Here is a 19,482-nt window from a genome sequence, read left to right on the forward strand (position 1 = left end):
AAATAAGTTGTTACACATAACACATCAGCAGTTCGGGATTCTTATATCAAAATTCAAAGGGTTATTTCCCTAATGGCCCCCTACTTTGTGACCAGCTTCCTGCCTAGCCCCCTACTTTACAAGAAATGCCCATATGGCCCCCTTCCGTTATAACACCGTTACTCTCTCTCTTCCATTTCTTTTCTCTCTCCTCCAACATGTTTTCTCTCTCTGCCACCTCGTTAAAATCTGCCAACTCATCATCTTCTCCGGGAAGGTCGCCGGCCGACCAATTTCCTGCCAGCGACCTTTAAACCTAAAAAAAAAAAAAAAATTTTTTTTTCATCTCTCCTCTCTCTCTCTCTAAAAAAAAAAGAAATTTTTTTTTCACCTCCCTTTCTCTCTCTCTCAACTCCGGCGAAGGGGCCGGCAGACCTTGATCTGCTCGAGCAGACCTTAAAGGTCCTCCGGCGAAGGGTAACCACATTCGCCGGAGTTTAGAGAGAGAGAGGGAGGTGAAAAATTTTTTTTTTTTTTTTTTTTTAGGTTTAAAGGTCGCCGGCCGGAAATTGGTCGGCCGACGACCTTCCCGGAGAAGATGATGAGTTGGCAGGTTTTAACGAGGTGGCAGAGAGAGAAAACATGTTGGAGGAGAGAGAAAAGAAATGGAAGAGAGAGAGTAACGTTGTTATAACGGAAGGGAGGCATATGGGCATTTCTTGTAAAGTAGGGGGCTAGGCAGGAAGCTGGTCACAAAGTAGGGGGCCATTAGGGAAATAACCCAAATTCAAAATACATACAACAATTTCTTTCAACAAAAAAAACTCTCTGTTTACTTAAGAATTCATATAAATGATTTTTTTTGTTGAAGAATACATACAATAGATGTTTAGAAATTGTTATTTTGTCTAATTTCTTTTGAGTTAATTCCTATATGGCCCCCTACTTTGTGACCAGCTTCAAATATAGCTCCTAAAATTTTGTAAATTCAAATATGACTTCCTATTTTTAAGTTAGTGTCCTAACTGCCCTTCCTTTAAATCTTTTTTCAAAATTAAAAAAATTAAAAAAAATTATAATTCCACCTCATTTCCCTCTCCACCACATCACATCTCTCCATGTCAACTCTCTCTCTCCACATCACCTCTCTCTCTCCAACTCACCCCTTTCTCTCTCCAACTCACCTTCATCTTCTCCGATTGAAGTCGCTGGCCGGAAAATTTTCCGGCCGTCGACCTCAAAAAAAAAAATGAAGGTGAGTTGGAGAGAGAGAGGGGTGAGTTGGAGAGAGAGAGAGAGAGGTGAGTTGGAAAGAGAGGTGATGTGGAGAGAGATAGTTGACATGGAGAGAGATGTATGGTGGAGAGGGAAATGAGGTGGAATTGTGATTTTAGTTTTATTTTTATTTTTAATTTTGAAAAAGGATTTAAAGGAAGGGTAGTTAGGACAATTACATAAAAAAAGTGGGCCATATTTGAATTTACAGAATTTTGGGGGTCATATTTGAAGTTGGTCACAAAGTAGGGGGCCATATAGGAATTAACTCATTTTTTTTTTTGGAAGTATTTTGCCCAATTTCAATAAGCACGATAACTATAATGAGATCAGATCTTCCAAAATATGTTTGGGATCGACATTGTTTTTTTTTTTTATGAGAAGATCGACATTGTTTATTATCCCAATATAATTACATGGGTAGCATTTTCTGTTGAAAGAATTAAACACCATTTGGTTCCGCTTAAAAAAAAGAATAAGTTTGTGGCTTATTTACGTTCGACAAAAAAGAAAAAAATAGCTTGTAGTTTATTTTAAGGGTTTATTGAAAATTTTAATAGTTTGGTTCGAAAAAGCAGCGACCTATTTGAGCAAGATTGGTTTATTTTTTCGAAAAAGCAAAAGTCACAATTTAGAGCAAGTCCAACTGATGGGGGTTGAGACCCTTATTAAGGGTCGACTGAACAACCCTGTATGACCGTTGGGGAGGTCCCCAACGGTCGTTTTTTTTAGAACAAAATAAAATTAAAATAGTTATTTTGATTAATTTGTTTTTAAAAATCTAACAAAAACTCACACATTATTTAAAAAAAATTAACAAAAAACCACACATTTTTTAAAATCTAACGTGTCGGTTCCCGAATAATTTTTCAACATTAGAAAAAATTATTATTTCGTAAATATATATATTTTTTTTTTGACTATTTCGAAAATAGTTAGAACAAGTGTTTCGTACATACACAAATTCTTCGCACACCCACAAAAAACTCACGCACACGTTTCTCACATGCACGTATTTAGGGCCCCAAAAGAGGGTATGGTTGGAGCTGAATTTCGGAGGCTGAGCCGAGGCCCTAAAATTTGGGTGAAAAAGTAGTTTTAAGGGCCTCAAACAACCCCTGGTTGGACTTGCTCTTAGTAGCTTTTGTGTATTGGTTTTCAAAAAGTAACCACTCCGACATTTCCATCGCAACCACTCCACCGTGTCCGCCACCACTCCACGACCACTTCACTACCTTCGTCGCAACTCCACCACTTCTGGTGCCGCAGCTCCAACTTCGTCGCAACTCCACCATCACGACATCCCCCAACCACTTTACCACCAATCAACCACTCCACCACCACACTATAACACTTCAACAACATTCATCCCATCATCGTAACTTCGTCAACAATATCACTTATTTTCCACCACTGACATCATTGCCACAACTCCACCACATGGTCTTCATCGCTAGATCACCACACTTAACGTCATCCACTGCCCCAACTCACCGTGAAGACCCCTTCATTCTACCGCCACCATTATTATACAACTCCACCACCACAATCACCACAACTCCTCTATCACCGACACACGCCCACCACAACTACTAACATCACCACTACAAATAGAGTTTAAATTTGATAAATTTCGATTTTTACACGTGTACATGAAAAATGATTTCGTGTCATTATTTTATTTTAATATCTCATTGTTTATATTTTTGTTAATATAATAATATAAGTATTTTACTTTATAACCAAGATATTAAAATTGCATTTTTTTACCGAACCCAACATCATAACATTTTTACTCTCAACAAAAAAAAAACTTTTTATAAAGCGTACTAAACCAATTAAAGAGATTATCAATAGATAAGGGCTAACAGAAAAACTCACAAAATTGGCTAGATATGTACTAAAATGAGGCATAAAACATTTTAGAAGTAGCCAACAATGGCTTGGTAGTTGGTTGGGCTTCTACTTGATATTTTTTCGATGATAATTTTTATTAAGTGTTATAGGATGATGCGTACCAATCTTTTGAGCTGCTGATGATATTGTCCGCTTTGAATTTCAAGGCTCACGATTTTAAAATGCCTCAATATGGAAGGGTGTTTAACCTCCCAAGAGAAGCACCACACTTCATCTCACTATCGATGTGAGATTAATCTACGACACACCCAAATTGCTTTACAACACACCTCTCAAAACCACATCATAGTAGAGCGAATCATGTTGATAACGTGTTATAAGATGACGCAGACTATATTTCTGGGGTGCTAGTGATATTGTCCGCTTTGACACTTTCAAGCTTTACGGTTTTAAAAGACCTCACTAGGAACGAGTGCTTAACCTCTTAAGATGAGCACCACACTCTGTCTCACTACCAACGTGAGATTGCTTTACAACATTAAGTTTATTATTCGGTCTATTGATTTATTTATGAGGATGTATGATATGTGATGTACGATGTCAAAGAAGAAAACACCAAACCATAGCAGAGAAGCTCTCTAATTGACCAAAATGGCCACCAAATTAGACGAATATAACCAACTTGTGATATAGGAGTCCGAGTAATATATTCAAAATAGCGGGGTATTTCAGTGAATATATTGTTTTTGATCAATACACAGATGCATTTCTCTCCTGCTTCCAGTGGGCGGGGAAAGTGCGCGCAGAGAATAATAATTTTAGAGAGAGAAAGAGAGAGAGAGAGAGAAAGAGAGGGAAGAAAAATCGTGGGGGCTTCTCAGCTTCCCATCGCGGTTAGGGTTTTCCGTTGACTCATCTGGACTCAAATTTCCCGCCAATTATTCATACTCCGGAAAACCCTAATAGTTCCCCAAATACTGGTACAACTAGCTCATTTTCAGTGATAATTTATCATTACCCGAGTTTATTTCAATACTGAAAGAGAGGATCTACTGATGGGAGCTCAAGGAAAATCACCTTCTTCAACCAATTCTTCTCAGGTAAGTCTTATTTAAGTTCAAGAGTTCAAGATTTTGTGTTTTAGTTAATGACCTAGAGTTGAAATTGATCGATTATAGTTGTTCCTAAGCTCATCGTAAATGGATTTGATGTTTATCTAGATCCAAGTTGAACTTTACAAATAGTTTATATTTAGTACTAGTTGATCTAAATTGGGCGGGAAAACAGATCTGTATATCTACTAATTACCCTGACTAATGACTTCACTTATCACTCAGTTATAGTTAGTTCCACCTGAAGATTCACTAGTGGTGGCTTTGACATAGATCACGAAGTACTTTAACATCATGATTTACTTCAGATATTTCGTCACTGTTCTATTTGTTGGTAATGATTACGTTTTTCTGACAGTGAATCACACTGTCACGAGTTTGACAGAGTGTAAATCAGTTGAGTATGATTTAAGTGAAATTTATGTAAATTCTCTTTAGCTGAATCAATAATAAAATTTGCGTTATTTGGTATCTTGCATCGCTTGTTTATTAATATGAACAATGTTGGGTTTTCCAAGATGTGGCAGCTCAATATCAATTCTTGAGTTAAGTAGATCCTTAGAAGCAGGGATGCATCAAAATCCCATTTTCCATAGCATGCTAGGGTGCTTTATTCAGCGAAGTTTGTAAAAAATTTGGAGACTTGGAAGCTCTGAAGTGTGGTACATGAATGAATTAAGATTTGAAGTTATTTGAGCTGATGTTAGAGTTTTAGCTTAGTATCTCCATAATATGCCATCACTATAGTTTACTGTGATCAGTACAATTCTTTGTAATATATGAATTTCAAGTTCCTCGCAAGCCTTCACATTCTTGGGGCATTGTGGTGTTGCCTGAGATGCGTAATATAAGTAGGGGAAGGATGTACATGAGTTGATTTTTGAGAGGTCTACGAACAAAGAGATGAATTGGTAGGAAGGTTGCTGGTTTCATTTGGAAAGGCTTATTGTGGAGGGTTATGAAGTGCAGTCGCTTCTGCCCCACAGTTCCAGTTTATGACTGGGTACTGGAATCAGCTTAAGGATTAGAAGGGGATTGTCATTACATATTTAAGATTTAAATAAATTACAGATTCTTTCTGTACGCGAATATGAAATAACTGTGGTGCCCCAATTGAGCCTATTGCTGTGTTTCCACTGTAAAAATGTGGCCACTTTCAAGTTAAACTCAAGCGTCATATCTTCTGGATACAAAGTTGCAGCCTTGCAGGCCAAGCTCCATGCCTATTCAGTTTCCGAAAGCACACCAGAACACACATATGTGTGTGTGTCTATATATATATTTTATCTGTAGGAAGTATTGTCCGACTACATTAATTTATTTAACAAGGATTCCTACTTTTCAGCTTGTTAAGGTCTACCATCTGAATGATGACGGGAAATGGGATGATCGAGGTATGGGACATGTGACTGTCGGTTATCTGGAGGTATGTCTTTAACTCAATGTTGTTTTAATTAATTTCTTTTCTTGAAATGCTTATTTAATTTAATATTTGAATCTGTTCGAATGAATATATCTCAATGAATCAAATTGTTTTTATCGGTTAATATATTTCATTAGTTGTTTTATCTGAGTGTAATTTTTTCATACAAGTCCGAGGATCTTTGTTTGTTTGTGATCGGTGAGGAAAACAACGTAACATTACTTGCGCATCGTATTGGATCAGACGACAATTACCGAAGGCAAGAAGGTAATCTTATGTTTGGAGGCTGGTTTAATGTCTGTAATATCTTCATTGATTATTGATACTAAAGTAGTTTGATTTTTTTTAAATTAATATTAAAGTTGCTTATCCGTTAGCTATTGCCGTGCACTTCTCTATTTCTCCAGAAACAATTATATCATGGCGGGACCCGGAATATGCTACAGAGTTAGCGCTCAGCTTTCAAGAGATTGCAGGGTGTTCTTATATATGGTGAGAAATTCAATCTGCTGACTTTCTTTAATAAATTCAGTTGGATTTCATGTGGTTTCCTTTTTCCACTGAAGAAATATGTTCATTCTGCTTTTTTGTTTTGTTAGGGAGCACATTTGCAGTGCTCAGAAAAACCCGCATTTGAATAGCGGTAAGTGAGTTTTTTGGTTAATGAAGTGATGTATTTTATTTTAGGCCCACCTCATTAATTCACAGTTTAAGTGCCTTATTTACTGTAGATCATGATGTCAATCCTCGCTCTGTTGTGGAGCCACTTGAAATATCAGGGTTGTCACAGGCTAGAGGTAATTTGCATTTTTGTGTATCTTGTATTCATCCATATTTATTTTATGCTGATGATCTTGCTGAACTGTCAATAAGGAAATAGGACAAACATTTTCTCCTCCTCTAGATACAATGATACATTGATCGAGCTGGACAGAATCTGCATAATTACCAGGGGTTTTGCATTTGATTGTGTCTTTAAAAGTAGTCTAATATCAATAGGCATGGCCAATACCTATTTTTGCGGAAACCCTGGATCATGTGGTCTGTCACATTTTAGCCGATATATTGTGTAATAATGGGGGTCAGTAGTTATTTATTTTAAGCCCCTGGATTTCCACTGCTCACTTCCTGTAGAGCATACTAGCATTATGTTCATTATTCTTTTGGACAAATCTCCATTTGATTTTTGATTGGATGTATTTATTTGTTCCATTTACAGATGAGGTATTAAATGGCGCGAGCAGTCAGATGAAGGAACTTCCACCCATTGAGCTGTCAACGCTTCCTGCCATACTGAAGGTGCCAAAGGGATAAACGTAGTATTATTTTTATTTGTTCATTAATTTTTGTATCTGCTCAATTTTGTTTTCTGTGGTTTGTGAACTATTTTATTTTATCGACTTGCAGATCGTGTTGGGAAGTAGCATTAGTGATCAGATGCGTGCTACGGAGCTTTTGTTACTTGAAGTAAGCCACTAGTTATCTTAAATTTTTTGGAAGTAGTTTAGTAGTTTGAAGATGGGTTGGCAATTATTAGAAAAATATTTGGTCATAGTTTGTGACCTTGACTCTAATAATTTCACAGTTTAAGTTTCAGTATACAGTTTATAATTTATCCTTTTTCACGAATAAGAATGATTGCAACATTATTCCCTAGTTCTATATAGCTATGATTGTTATAGTAGCTTCTGTTTGCAAGGCTTGAGCGTAAGACTTCAACTGGTATTTAGATGGTTTGCTTGATAATGTTATTGACATAGATCAAGACATATTATGGATTTTCATTGATGGGGTGAATTTTCCTTGCCACTGCCACCTGATCAGTCTCTTATTCTTGTTGTCGGTGTCCACAGTTTAACACATTACTTAAAAAGAATAGTCAATTGTTTTGGCAGGAAGGTTTCTTTCCAAAGCTCATTGGCTTGTTCAGAATTTGTGAAGACTTGGAGAATTTCGATAGTCTTCACATGATATTCAAACTAGTCAAGGGAATCAGTAAGCATTTATTTCTTTTCTTTTTGTTTTGTTCTTTATCGTTTGTGCGAGTTTCTTCCACATCCTCCGACAACTTGTTCTTTTTTTGTTGTTTCAGTTTCACTTAATAGTCCTCAGATCTTTGAGAAAATATTTGATGATCAATTTATCATGGATATTATTGGGATCCTTGAATGTAAGTCCTTTTATGGTTTCTTTTCTGATTATGTTATGTTTGCATCTTCATTCTTACTGATTCTGAATAAATAAAATGTTACACGGTGCTTTGTGTTGTGCATGGTAGAGTCTAAACTATAAAATGATTGGTAATTATCCTAATAATGCTTTCAGTTTCCTCCTTTAGCGGGTCTCTTATGATTTTGTATTTTCCCGCTGTCCTAGTAGAACTAAGTAATGGCGGCGTATTGTTAAGGTAAGAACTTGACTAACGAAAGGCTGGAACAAATGTTGTTCAATTGCATCGAATTTTTTGGTTTATGTAATTTCTTATGTAGTGATCTGTATTTACTACAGGCACTTCGTTTTTTCCTGGAATAGAAGATTTATAAAGTTAAAATTATTATTATTACTTGTTAAGATGGAAGGCAGTGGTCAAATTCTTGTATAACTCGTTCTCTCATCACTATTTAGAACTAATGTAAGGAGACATCTTGTTATCGAATTACATTGCTTTATGTTGGAGAAGCTTTATTATAAACAGGATCAGTAGTCACTATTGCACTGCTATCATGACAAACTTACGTAGAATCATAATCACAAATCTCATTTATGCAAGGAGATTTACCAGCCTTGTTTTCTTTGTCTTCTATTTACATGTTCATTTAGCTCACTGAACAAGAGAGAAAGAGAACATAAGAGAAATAAATGTGAATGGGACTTGTGTTGAGACTGCGAGATTATTTTGAGATAGCAGATGTATCTGTTTTTCATCCTCCATGCAGCAGGTTCCATAAATATGATCATATATGGTCAGTAAATCGTAAATGATGCATTTATCTGTGTGACATATCCTTATATGCAGATGTGTTAAATAATAAGCCCATATTTTGTTTATTTTGCATCCTTTTTCCACATTTGATTCATGTTTTGATGTTCCACTTTCTTTTACATTAATGTGAAAAGAATGATCTGTTTTCATATTGCACGTTTTTATCAGAAAATTTAAGTTTTTTTTTTTTTTGTGTGGTTTGAGAACTTGTTGGAATCGGAGTAGGCCTATATCTATACATCATTAAGCTACATGCTGATATTTTCCTGCAGATGATCGGCAAATTTCTCCCTTTCAACGTCATCGTGCGTTCTTGAAAGAGCATGTTGTCTTTAAGGAGGTACTGCATTATCTCCGTCCTACAATTTCTCATTCGAATGATGAATGACTGGTTTGTATTATTGCTTGTTAGTTTTAAAATACGAACAACTCCATTGTAAATTAAAAATAGATCTGCATATTGTAAGATAGTTACTATCAATCTTCTTTTTGTAGGCAATCCCAATTAAAGATTCCTCTGTCTTGTCGAAGATACATCAAACATACAGAATTGGATACATAAAGGTTTGAGCTACTTAGACTTATAGTTCTTATAATAAGACTTGTGACAGTCATGACCATTTTCTTTTTTATCATTAAGGTAGAATTCTTATCTTACTTCCAAAATTTCTCAGGACATCATTTTACCAAGAACTCTGGATGATGCTACAATTGCTAATCTCAATTCCATCATTCATAAAAATAATGCAATTGTGAGTTGTAAACTGATCCTCAACGTTTGTTCTTACGTGCTGCTATTCACCTTTTTATCCTCTCCCTCATTTTAATCCAAATATGCTATTTATTTAGGTGGTTTCTTCATTGAAGGATGATAGTAGCTTTATCCATGAGCTATTTGCAAAAATCAGATCATCCACCAGTTCTACCGAGTCGAAGAAAAATTTGGTAAGGTCTTCTGCATTTATATGTAATCTCTTTTCTGTAGATATGTTTTAACCTTGCTTAGTATTTGTTGTTTTAAACTCTAGTAACTTGACTTTTACGTTATAGCTCAGTTCAGCGAGAAGGCGTTTTTATGACATCTGTAGATAATTTTCACTAGATCTGCTAACATCTTTCTTGGTGTAGATGCGCCTAAAGATGAACTGATAACAGTACTTAGCCTGCATATGTAGTCCTTAGTAGAACATTTTAATTAGTAGGATTCGTAAGTTAGATAAGATAAACAAGACAATTTTTTTATTCGATGAGATAGGTCTCTCCTTTCAAATGAAGTACTTTAGAAACTTGTCTGTCCCAGTCAAACTAGATCTAGATTATGTTGGTTCATCTCATCAGTCCGTACTGGCTCTAGATCTTCTTGGAAGCTTTATTTTTAGTATGATCTGTCAATTGATTTACAATATCAGAATCCTGTTGGCTCTTGTTCATGCTGTTTGGGTTCTATGGCATTTTGGCTTCTGTTGTATCTTAAGTAGCCGGGTTGAGAATGTATGACTAGGTCAAGTAGTTGGCCTTTCACACTAGTGAAGCACAATGTCCAGAGCATAAAAGAGTGCTGATTGTCTAAGCTATTATTAAGAATAATTAATAATTACCGGAGCTGAGAGAAAGGAGATAGTATCTCAAAAGTAAGATAGATTATAATTACCCATTAACAAGGGCTCCTAATTACAAACAAAATCTGTATAGGATTTCGATCTTGCGCATGGCAGGTTCCTACTCCAGTGGAACAAGGTTCCCTTGATGTAGTCTAATAATTCAGTCTTGGGAAGGGCTTTGTCCTTTAAAATTCCACTGTTCCTTTCCTTCCAAGGTACCACATAATGGCTGCAGGGATAAGGTTCTGTACCTCACGCCTTGCTTTGGGTTTCTTAAGATTCTCCCGTTGATCCAGTGGGTCAGCAGTATTCTTTGGGCAGCACCAGATCAAATTTAAAGATAGTACAGAGTAGTTCCATATATATGAAGCTACTGTGCAGTGTAGAAGCAGATGATTGACCGGTTCCTCCTGCTCTTTGCATAGCTCGCACCTATTGATCCAGATTGCCCCCCCTTCCTGAGTTGATCAACTGAAGGAAGTTTTTGGTGTGTTGCTGCTCAAAGGGTAAAGCTTACTCTCGTGAGGATAGGCTTTCTCCATATCACCTTGCTCACCGAGACGTCTATGTCGTAAGAATCCGAGTTTATTCTCTTACAACGGTTTTTGACTGAGAGATCCTCTTCCTTTTTCTTCCTTTAAAGTTGTGATAACATCCAGTTGAAAATGACTGGGCCAAAATTGGAAATTCACAGTCATTAAGATTTCTTTTCAAGTTGAGAACTTGAGATGCGGATGCCAACTGGTTCCCTGAAAGGACGAAGATATGAACTCCTAGACCATGCCTTTCTTGTTTAGAGATGAAGTAGAACGCTGGATACCTATTCTTTAGGCTTATCTCTGTACACCAGATGCCATCCCAGAACCTGATGTAGTCTAATAATTCTGCCCAATTCCCATTTGGTGATATGCTTAAGTTTTGGGTTTGTTATATATGCCCTTCCACACGCCATAGGCGTATTTCTTCTTTGGTTTCTGAGTCTCCCATCCATCTCTTTGCTCTCCAATATACTCATTTACTACGCTCCTCCACAAGGCCTCTTTCTCATGAGCAAATCTCCACAGCCACTTGGAGAGCAAGCCATCATTCATGTTGTAAAGGTTTTGATCCCCAATCCCCACTTAGATAGATCCTTGCAATTTACATCCCAAGCCACCGGAGTTTTCTTTCTTCTTCCTTTCCATTCCAAAGGAAAATTCTCATTTTTCTTTCAATTGGCTTCAGAACTCCTATTGGAATTGAGAATAAAGATAGAAAATAGATGGGCAAAGCTGCAAGCACAACCTTGAGCAGACTCAACTTTCCTCCTCTAGAAAGTTTATGTGCTTTCCAAGCCAAAAGCTTGTTGTTAATTCTTTCGGGTACAGGGTCTGACATTGTCTTCTAGGCATTTTTATTCGTTCATAGTTTGCTCAGATGCAAATGGATGCGGGTAGTGTGATCAATTACTTGTCCTACAGTCATACACACCATTTAAATCTCGTTTTTTTTTTCTCCATTTATGTCATTTTGTGATGCCACTAGTTGCAAATATTGATCCTCAATAACCTTTTCTTGAAACAGGTGTTCTTCTTGCAAGAATTTTGTAGTCTAACTAAGAGTTTGCAGGTAGTTCAGCAGCTTCGACTGTTTAGGTATGCAGCTGTCACTTGTCTAAACTGTCTTATATGATATATCTGAATCCATAAATCCGCCAGTTTCATACCCCACGGGATTGTATTGTCATGAACCTTGGATATAGGTCCTATCTTTATATTTGACGTTCAACAATTGTTATTTGCATTTTGACGTACGATTTTCCCTTCTTTCTCTCTTCTAGGGATCTAATAAATGAAGGCATATTTGATGTGATAACTGATTTGTTGCAGTCAGAAGATAAAAAGCTTATGCTAACAGGGTAGATACCAACCTTATAACTCATTATATTTCCACATTGTCAATATATTCTTATGATAGTCTCTGCCTGTATTACTTATAAGTACTAAAGGCTTGCTTCTATCTTGTTGGTAATTTGCTTGGTTTGCAGGACAGACATCCTTATTCTTTTCCTTAGCCAGGATTCTAACCTTCTTAGGACATATGTTATTCGAGAGGAAGGCAGACCCCTTCTTGGACTTTTGGTATGTAAGTCATTTATTCATTGCATCTAGCAGCAATAAATAAATGCCCCTAAAATTTGTCAGACTACCTGTCTATCTGATGCTAACTTTTACAACTCTTTACATTAGACATTTTAACTCAGTGGCCTAAATGTTTTTCAAGGTTTTTTTTTATGAGGTACAGCTAGAATTGTGATGTAGATACTAAATTCTTGTCTTAATCATTACTATGTTCATGGTTCACCAAAACTACAAGTATCTCTTTATTTGAAATTCTGCTTGTTCTTTCACTAGAGTGGACTGTGGCCATTGGCTCAGCAATCTGCCTTTTTGTACTTGTTGGGCTACTTTAGTCTATTATTGTTATTGGCTCTGATGTTTCACCTTGCATTTCCTTCCTTTACAGGTTAAAGGTATGATAACAGATTTTGGTGAGGACATGCACTGCCAGTTTCTCGAGATACTCCGCAGTTTATTGGACTCTTATGCCGCGGGAGCCCAGGTATATAGCACTCTCTGCTATGTCTAGGATTTTTTTTGACAAGTTGAATTGGACTACAACTTTTCCTTTCTTTACATTGTTGTGTGAAATTCTGAGGAAGAAATATATTATAATTAAGCGAAGAAGGCAAAGAATAACGAAGCAAAATACTTGTCTGAAATTGATCTTTTATGTTTGTGTACTCCATAAATAAAATGCATGGAGATGCCTATGTTAAACAATATATTCCGAGTGGTTCGGCTGCTTAACTTTGTAGCTTTTCTGATTTGTTGTTTTAGAATGCTCAGGTTAAAGAAATGATCTTCCTTCGTTGGTGAACTTGAACAATTGAAAAGGAAGAATGATGTTGCACTTTAGTACCCAGTAACCCAAGGCATGTCATGAAAAAGAAAATGTTCTAACAACTTAGGCATAAACTATATTGCTTTACTTTTATTATTGTCTTCAGGACTTCAATTGCCTAATTTTCCGTTAGATAAGTATTTCAGAGCGTCAAATAGTTTTTTTTACTACTTATCGAATTATATTTACTCCTACTTTTATGCTTTACTAATATGCATTTTCAACAGAAGACAGTGATATGTCTCAATGTAAGCGAGTAGTTATCATTTTGTTAACTAGAAATAAATTGCTATGTAACATTTGTGGTAGGAACTCCAGTATCCGGCACAATAAACTACTGCCTGCCGCGCACTGTGATATGGAAAATGCCACAACTAGGACACGACTGCACGTATTTTATTGTTGTAGTTTCTAGGTCCTTAACTTTTTTACATGCAATTTTTACTTTTGGATATAGTGTTACATTATGCAAGAAGCTCCGTTAATATGGTAACATATCAAACAAAGTGCCCATCTTATATTGTTTAACCGCATACTAGATAACCCAGAATTTACAGAAGTTATAATTTGACTAGATAGTGTTTTTGGGGTTTCATATTGTACTTTTAACATATAGTTCACAACATTTAAAGTTGATTTACGCCTTCATGTGTACTTGACAACTTTTCTGATCTGAACAATTGTCAAATTGATACCTGCAACCAATATTTCCAACTTTTCCAGCATGTTACGAGTTTTCATTTTGTTGCAGAGAGACACAATTATAGAGATTTTCTACAATAATCACTTGGACCAGTTAGTTGATGTCATAGTATTGTCATGCCCTCCACAAGGTGTAATCCGATCAATTGGGAAATCAGCAGCCAGTGGTGGACCTGGGGATCAGGCTGTCGCAAAGCCAGAAGTATTGTCAAACATCTGTGAACTGCTATGCTTCTGCGTTGTTCACTATCCTCACAAGATAAAGTACTATTTATTTTTCTATTGATTGCTTAACTTCTTTTTTTCTTCTGTTTTTTTGTGCTTCACATGTATTTTTCTATCAGGGACCGACTTAATTTTTTTCTATTTTATTTTATTTGCAGGTGCAACTTTATTCTCAATAATGTGTTAGGCAAAGTATTGTTTCTGGTTAATAGGAAGGAAAAGTACCTAGTGGTGTCTGGTGTTCGCTTTCTGCGCATTATTATTTCTCGTAATGTGAGTGGTTATATATTCCCTTTGGTGAGGTTTAATGTCTCGACATATCTAGCTTCTTGCTGTACCTTAAAACATATTAATTTGTTGAAACCTCTATTCTTTGCAATCACAAAATTCAGTAGTTCCCAGAAGTTCATCAGTTAGCATTTCGAAATGGGTAATTTTTATAAGGATATTTATTCCTAGGAAGTACTTCTTTTCTCCGAGGCTACAACATTTACGTTTTGAACATAGTTTTCGTTTATGCTCTTATGTGTGATTTGCAGGATGATCAACTGCTGAGTCACTTAGTTAAGAAGAACCTTATGAAACCAGTCATAGACGCTTTTGTGGGTAATGGTGATCGTTACAATCTACTGAATTCTGCAGTTCTAGATCTGTTCGAGTATATTAGGAAGGTGCTTTTCTCTTTCCCTTAGCTTCTGGTGCGTGAAGTGTTTCAGAAGGCATCCTTAACTTATTTTCTCTTTGCAGGAAAACCTGAAAACCTTAATTGTCTATATAGTTAACTCTTTTTGGAGTCAGTTGGTCAAATTTGAAAATCTAGAGACGATAAGTGCAGTGAAACTCAAATATGAGCAGGTTTCTCTCTCCCTCTCCATATGTTTGTGTGTTTCTACCTCCCACACTCTCTAACAACTTTTATTTTGTCAGTTGCAAGAAGTTTGCGAGACAAGAAACGATACTAATGTTGTGAATTCAAGAAAGCGAAATGACGAGCGTGCTCTTGAGAAGGAAGAAGAAGATTACTTTAATGAGGATAGGTAAGTACTCTGTTAGTTGGACACGGATATATGATGATATCACTCTTGACTTTGTTTGGTATATTTATGATTAATGAAACCTTAATACTTGTTAGTGATGAAGAAGATACTGCAACTGGTCGGGTATCAGAAATCCATAATGAAGAAGCTCAAACTGCTCTGCCCACTGAAGGTGGGTCTGGGGAGTCGTCATTGAGGTACAATAATTGCACTTAGAACAAACATTTTATTTCCTGTTTGAGAAATGAGTTTCTCACTCCTACCACTATCCATATTTCTTGGTAATCCAAGACCTGGTGCATCGGTAGACTATGCTGAAGAACGAGAACACATTCCACCATCCAGGAGTAAGTCGGAAATTTCTTTCGAAGAAGAAGAAACCTTTGATCTTCGGATGCCAAAACGAAAACTGACTTCCAGTGAGGGGCTTCAACCTGCAAAGAAGCAAAAGTTCGATAAAGATTCGAGCAGAGGTGATGATAATGTTGCTGCTTCACATTCAACAAGCGCCCCCATATCATCACCATGTAAAGCGGTTGCCCATGAAATACCTCGAGCTACAGAAGGAAAATGCTCTTCTGGTGAAGAAACTGAAAATGCAGAGCCTGTAGTTCCAAAAAGCTGTACCAGCAGCACTTCAAGTACTTCAAACACTAAACTAAGCGAAGAAGTTTGTCCATTGTCGCAACCAAATGACAACACCTCCTCACCAGAGAATGTCGGAAAGGGAGCAAATGGTACTAATTCAGATCAATCTTCATTACGGTGAGTCGTTGTCTAATGATCTGATTCTTGAAGCGGCAATCAGAGTTTATATTCTGTTGTGAAAGATTTACAGACACCGTCAAAAAGGAGAAACTCTCCTACTAGTGACGGAGCGCTTCAACTTGTGCGACGAGAAAGAGAAAGACAGCGAGAGCACGTAAGTGCTGAAGTAACAGCTTGACGGAATTTGAATCCATTACAATGTCGTCTGGCCTGCATAGAGAGATTCCCTCCCCAAGGAACTGAAAGAAAACAAAATGGTTGTAGTTTCTTCTGTAAAAAATTCATGTGCCGTTCTAACTGTTTCTTTTCCTGTACTTCTGTTGTGTATCAATCTTTTCCTTCCAAAGTTCATCGTCGGGGATGGGTAAGCTCGTTGTATTTGGTGTACTCTTAAATGTTTGTAGGGGTTTGATTTCTAGAGGAATAAGAAAGATATAGTCAAATAGAAATGAATAGGGATTTGAATGTTATATACACTTTTGAGAACTCATAGTATTTTTCAGTCACTATTAAAATGGATCTATTATATATATCCGCTGTGATTTAAATGTTACAAATCAATTTCAACAATATTCATGAACCAAAAACTGTGATATCTTAACTTCTACTTCTATAAATATAAGCTAGGAAATAAGGTACATGTTCAAATGAATGAGAATTCTGATTAGTACTAATTCAACAAAAAACACCCATTCTAGGAAATGAGTTCTCAATGATCAAAGAACTCAAACTTGCTTAAATCAAGACTGAAGTACCTTCACACTTCTGTCTCAAATGCCTGGACTGCCCACAGAGGCAAAGGAGCTTGGAACTCGACAGGAAGACCGGTGATTGGATGATCAAAAGACAAACTCTCCGCGTGAAGTGTATGCGTGGTGTAAGTTTCTCCTAATTCATATACACCATCGTACTTGACATCTCCTCTTAACGGAATTCCAAGATATTGACAATGTAACCTTATCTGATGAGTTCTTCCACTTTTTGGGTATGCTCTTACTAAAACTATATCCTTCTTATTGACTCCTGTTACAGCTCGATCTTCGACAATTAACATTTCTTTGTCTTCTTCATGTGTTCTTGACCTATCTGGTTCTTTAAACCTTCCTCTGCCATTTACAGATAAGACTTCAAATGTAGTTTCCATGTCTCTAACTGATGATCCTCCTGGAAGCGAACGACCAATATCTGATGCAGCATAAACACGCCACATTCCGAATCGTGATCTTCCATGACCAGATTTTAAACTAATTCTTACCCATTTAGGAGCTGATCCAATGCTCAAAGCTATATATGTTTTTCTAACTTTGTGATTAGTAAATGCTTGAACTAGCTTTCCTGCTGCTTTATGTGATTTTGTTATAACCATTAGACCACTAGTATCACGATCCAGACGATTAGCAAGATGAAGCTCTAATGGGCTTGTTTCAGTGCCTGCAACTTCTAATTTTATTCGAAGTATTAGCGAGAATAGTCTCATATGGAAAAAGATATACTAACTCCGCTAACAACAAAAATTAACACGAGATTGTGATAGTCCAACATCGGTCACGAGTGTCTGGAGCCTGGCTATAGTTGAGCGCTCAAGCTTAGTAAGTGGCGAGGCCTTTTGGGGGGGCTCGTGGAGCCTTCGCCAAGAACAAAACCCCGTATCCGTGTGAGGTGCGAAAAGCAGAGACAACATCGTTAATAGCTAAGGCTTGGGCGTCACAATTGACATCAGAGCCTAGTCTCTGGAGCCTAGGCATAGGTGTAGCTCAAGCTTAGTAAGTGTTGAGGCATCCCAACGTGGAACAAAACCTCAAACCATGGTAAGTGGTGGCTAAGTGAGGACAAAATCGTGTATGTGAGGGGTCCACGGTGTCACTGCAACTCTGATGGTACGGCGAATCGTGTCTTCGCCAATACCGATGTTTTTTTTTTGGGGTGGGGGGGGGGGGGGGGGGGTGAGGGGTGCTCGTGGAACGTTCATCAAGAACAAAACCCAGTACATGTGTGAGGCGGTAAAAGCAGGAACACTAGCGTAAATTGCCAAGGGTTGGGGTGTCACAAATACTTGTTAAGTGTCCGGAGCCCGATCTATAGGTGTATGCTCGAGCACTATGTGGCGAGGTCTCCAGAGTGGAACAAAACTCCACACCATGGTAGGTGGTGGCGAAGTGAGGACAATATCGTTGTGCGAGATCCACAGTATCGCTATGTGGAGCCTTCGGCGAGCACAAAACCCCATAACTTTGTGAGGTGCGAAAAAGAGGGGACAATATCAATAGCTGCTAAGACTAGCGTCACAATATGGGAGTCATAACCACAATTTAACAAAGATAGAAAAACGTGAGAAGGGTAGAAAAATCTTACTGGGTTTAGTTGAATCAGTGGAGTTGCTGCTGAGAATTTGAGGTATTGAAGAGAGAACAGTTTCACAATAAATTCCTTGTGGTTTATTAACTACGATTAACCAATCGTCTTGAAAGATAACATCAGTGTTAGAGAGAGAAAAAAGGGCTGATTTTGAAGAGGCAGACATTGCTCTATTTAATTCGATTTGCTTTGATATGTCTGGTAATGGTGGAGACAAAGGTGTTGGGTAATTTGAGAGATGGGTTTCGTTTGGGTCGTTGGATTTTGAAGAAATAAAGTGGGTTTTGTCTGCCATTAATGGAGGAGAAGGAGAAGAAGAAGAAGAGTTGGGGAATAAAGAGAGAATGGTGGTGGAAGACTTGGAATAATGATTTTTGATGAAAGGAGAAGAAGAAGAAAATAGACAAGGAATGGATGATGATGGTGGCGGGAGTATATGAGATCGAAGTGAAAACAATGGTATTTTTGTCATTCGGCAGAATTGGAGAAATCTCAGATTGACAAAGGAAAGGGTTTTGAAGGTGTTAAACTAGGCCTTCTCTGGGCCAGGACGTGAGTTTTATTCACCTTTACCAAAATAAAAGTGATTTACAAATCTTTAACCAAATAGTGCCTACTTTCTTGATTTCGTCTGTGTCTTGGAAGTCTGAGTAGCATTATCCCAAAATGATTAAATTGCACCGCTAGTAGCTGTCTCTAATTTGCGGCTTTAGGCCTCTGCTAACTTGCACCTATAGGCCTCCTCTAACTTGCGCGACTACTGATTGGCGCTCTGATAAATTGGTAAGAAATAGTGTATATTGATGTTTTCATCATGAGTGTGAATTAGTCTTGTGTACCCGGGTTTGCTAAATTGCCCTCTTACTAAGAAGTTGCGCATTTGCTAGCTTCCCCTTTGGTTCCAAGTCTTGCTTTCCTTCTCCGGATACTCTGGCAGCCATGGTTGAATCCCAGATGACTCTTACTCTGGCAGCCATGGTTGAATCCCAGATGACTCTTGGATCATAATCCTTTTTCAACTTCGCCTCTTTATTATTTGACTAATGCCTCCCCGTTTTTTAGTTTCCCCTCAGATGTTATTTCAAGTATAGCTAAACACTCGACTTTTGTCACTCAAACCAACTTTTCTGTCTGACCACTCCGTAAAAATGACCGTTTCTAAAAGAATTTTTGTAGTATTGACAAAAGGTAGGAATTCTAATGGATGTGAAACACCAAAAAA

At 37.3% G+C, this 19,482-nt stretch overlaps 2 protein-coding genes across 5 annotated transcripts; one reads left to right on the forward strand and one right to left on the reverse strand.

The window, feature by feature from the left end:
- The first annotated feature begins 3,848 nt into the window (after positions 1–3,848).
- On the forward strand, positions 3,849–16,435 carry LOC147551419 (uncharacterized). 2 transcript variants are annotated; one of them, XM_086665061.1, is made up of 25 exons: positions 3,849–4,211; positions 5,569–5,649; positions 5,817–5,913; positions 6,054–6,138; positions 6,246–6,289; positions 6,378–6,443; positions 6,866–6,945; positions 7,054–7,113; positions 7,542–7,641; positions 7,739–7,816; positions 8,902–8,969; positions 9,125–9,193; positions 9,304–9,381; positions 9,479–9,574; positions 11,794–11,864; positions 12,050–12,127; positions 12,257–12,350; positions 12,736–12,831; positions 13,925–14,139; positions 14,259–14,373; positions 14,640–14,771; positions 14,848–14,955; positions 15,028–15,137; positions 15,233–15,334; positions 15,423–16,435. In XM_086665061.1, exons 1-25 carry the CDS (start codon positions 4,167–4,169, stop codon positions 15,904–15,906), a joined length of 2,652 nt encoding a protein of 883 aa, XP_086521187.1. In that variant the 5' UTR covers positions 3,849–4,166; the 3' UTR covers positions 15,907–16,435. The 2 variants fall into 2 exon arrangements, with proteins under 2 accessions (XP_086521187.1, XP_086521188.1); XM_086665062.1 differs by having other exon boundaries at positions 15,429–16,435.
- Positions 16,401–18,803, reverse strand: LOC147551420 (Pseudouridine synthase family protein). 3 transcript variants are annotated; one of them, XM_086665064.1, is made up of 2 exons: positions 18,258–18,803; positions 16,401–17,345 (listed from the first exon to the last, which is right to left on the reverse strand). In XM_086665064.1, the coding sequence occupies exons 1-2, from the start codon at positions 18,730–18,732 to the stop codon at positions 16,663–16,665; spliced, it is 1,158 nt and encodes a 385-aa protein (XP_086521190.1). In that variant the 5' UTR covers positions 18,733–18,803; the 3' UTR covers positions 16,401–16,662. The 3 variants fall into 3 exon arrangements, with proteins under 3 accessions (XP_086521190.1, XP_086521191.1, XP_086521189.1); XM_086665065.1 differs by having other exon boundaries at positions 16,401–17,342; positions 18,258–18,797; XM_086665063.1 differs by having other exon boundaries at positions 16,401–17,336; positions 18,258–18,757.
- Between the last annotated feature and the right edge of the window lie 679 nt (positions 18,804–19,482).

The sequence above is a fragment of the Eschscholzia californica genome, unplaced genomic scaffold, assembly GCF_041429995.1.
Source record: "Eschscholzia californica isolate CP2 unplaced genomic scaffold, dmEscCali1.0.p SCAF_3, whole genome shotgun sequence".
Taxonomy (NCBI): Eukaryota; Viridiplantae; Streptophyta; class Magnoliopsida; order Ranunculales; family Papaveraceae; genus Eschscholzia; species Eschscholzia californica.

Bases quoted from the DNA above. Each gene is read 5' to 3' on its own strand.
- LOC147551419 (XM_086665061.1), top strand. From the start codon at position 4,167: ATGGGAGCTCAAGGAAAATCACCTTCTTCAACCAATTCTTCTCAG. The intron at 14,772-14,847 runs GTGCTTTTCTCT...TTCTCTTTGCAG, and splicing joins TGTTCGAGTATATTAGGAAG to GAAAACCTGAAAACCTTAAT. The intron at 15,335-15,422 runs GTACAATAATTG...ATTTCTTGGTAA, and splicing joins TCTGGGGAGTCGTCATTGAG to TCCAAGACCTGGTGCATCGG.
- LOC147551420 (XM_086665064.1), bottom strand. From the start codon at position 18,732: ATGACAAAAATACCATTGTTTTCACTTCGATCTCATATACTCCCGCCA. The intron at 17,346-18,257 runs GTAAGATTTTTC...GAATAAAATTAG, and splicing joins CACTGATTCAACTAAACCCA to AAGTTGCAGGCACTGAAACA.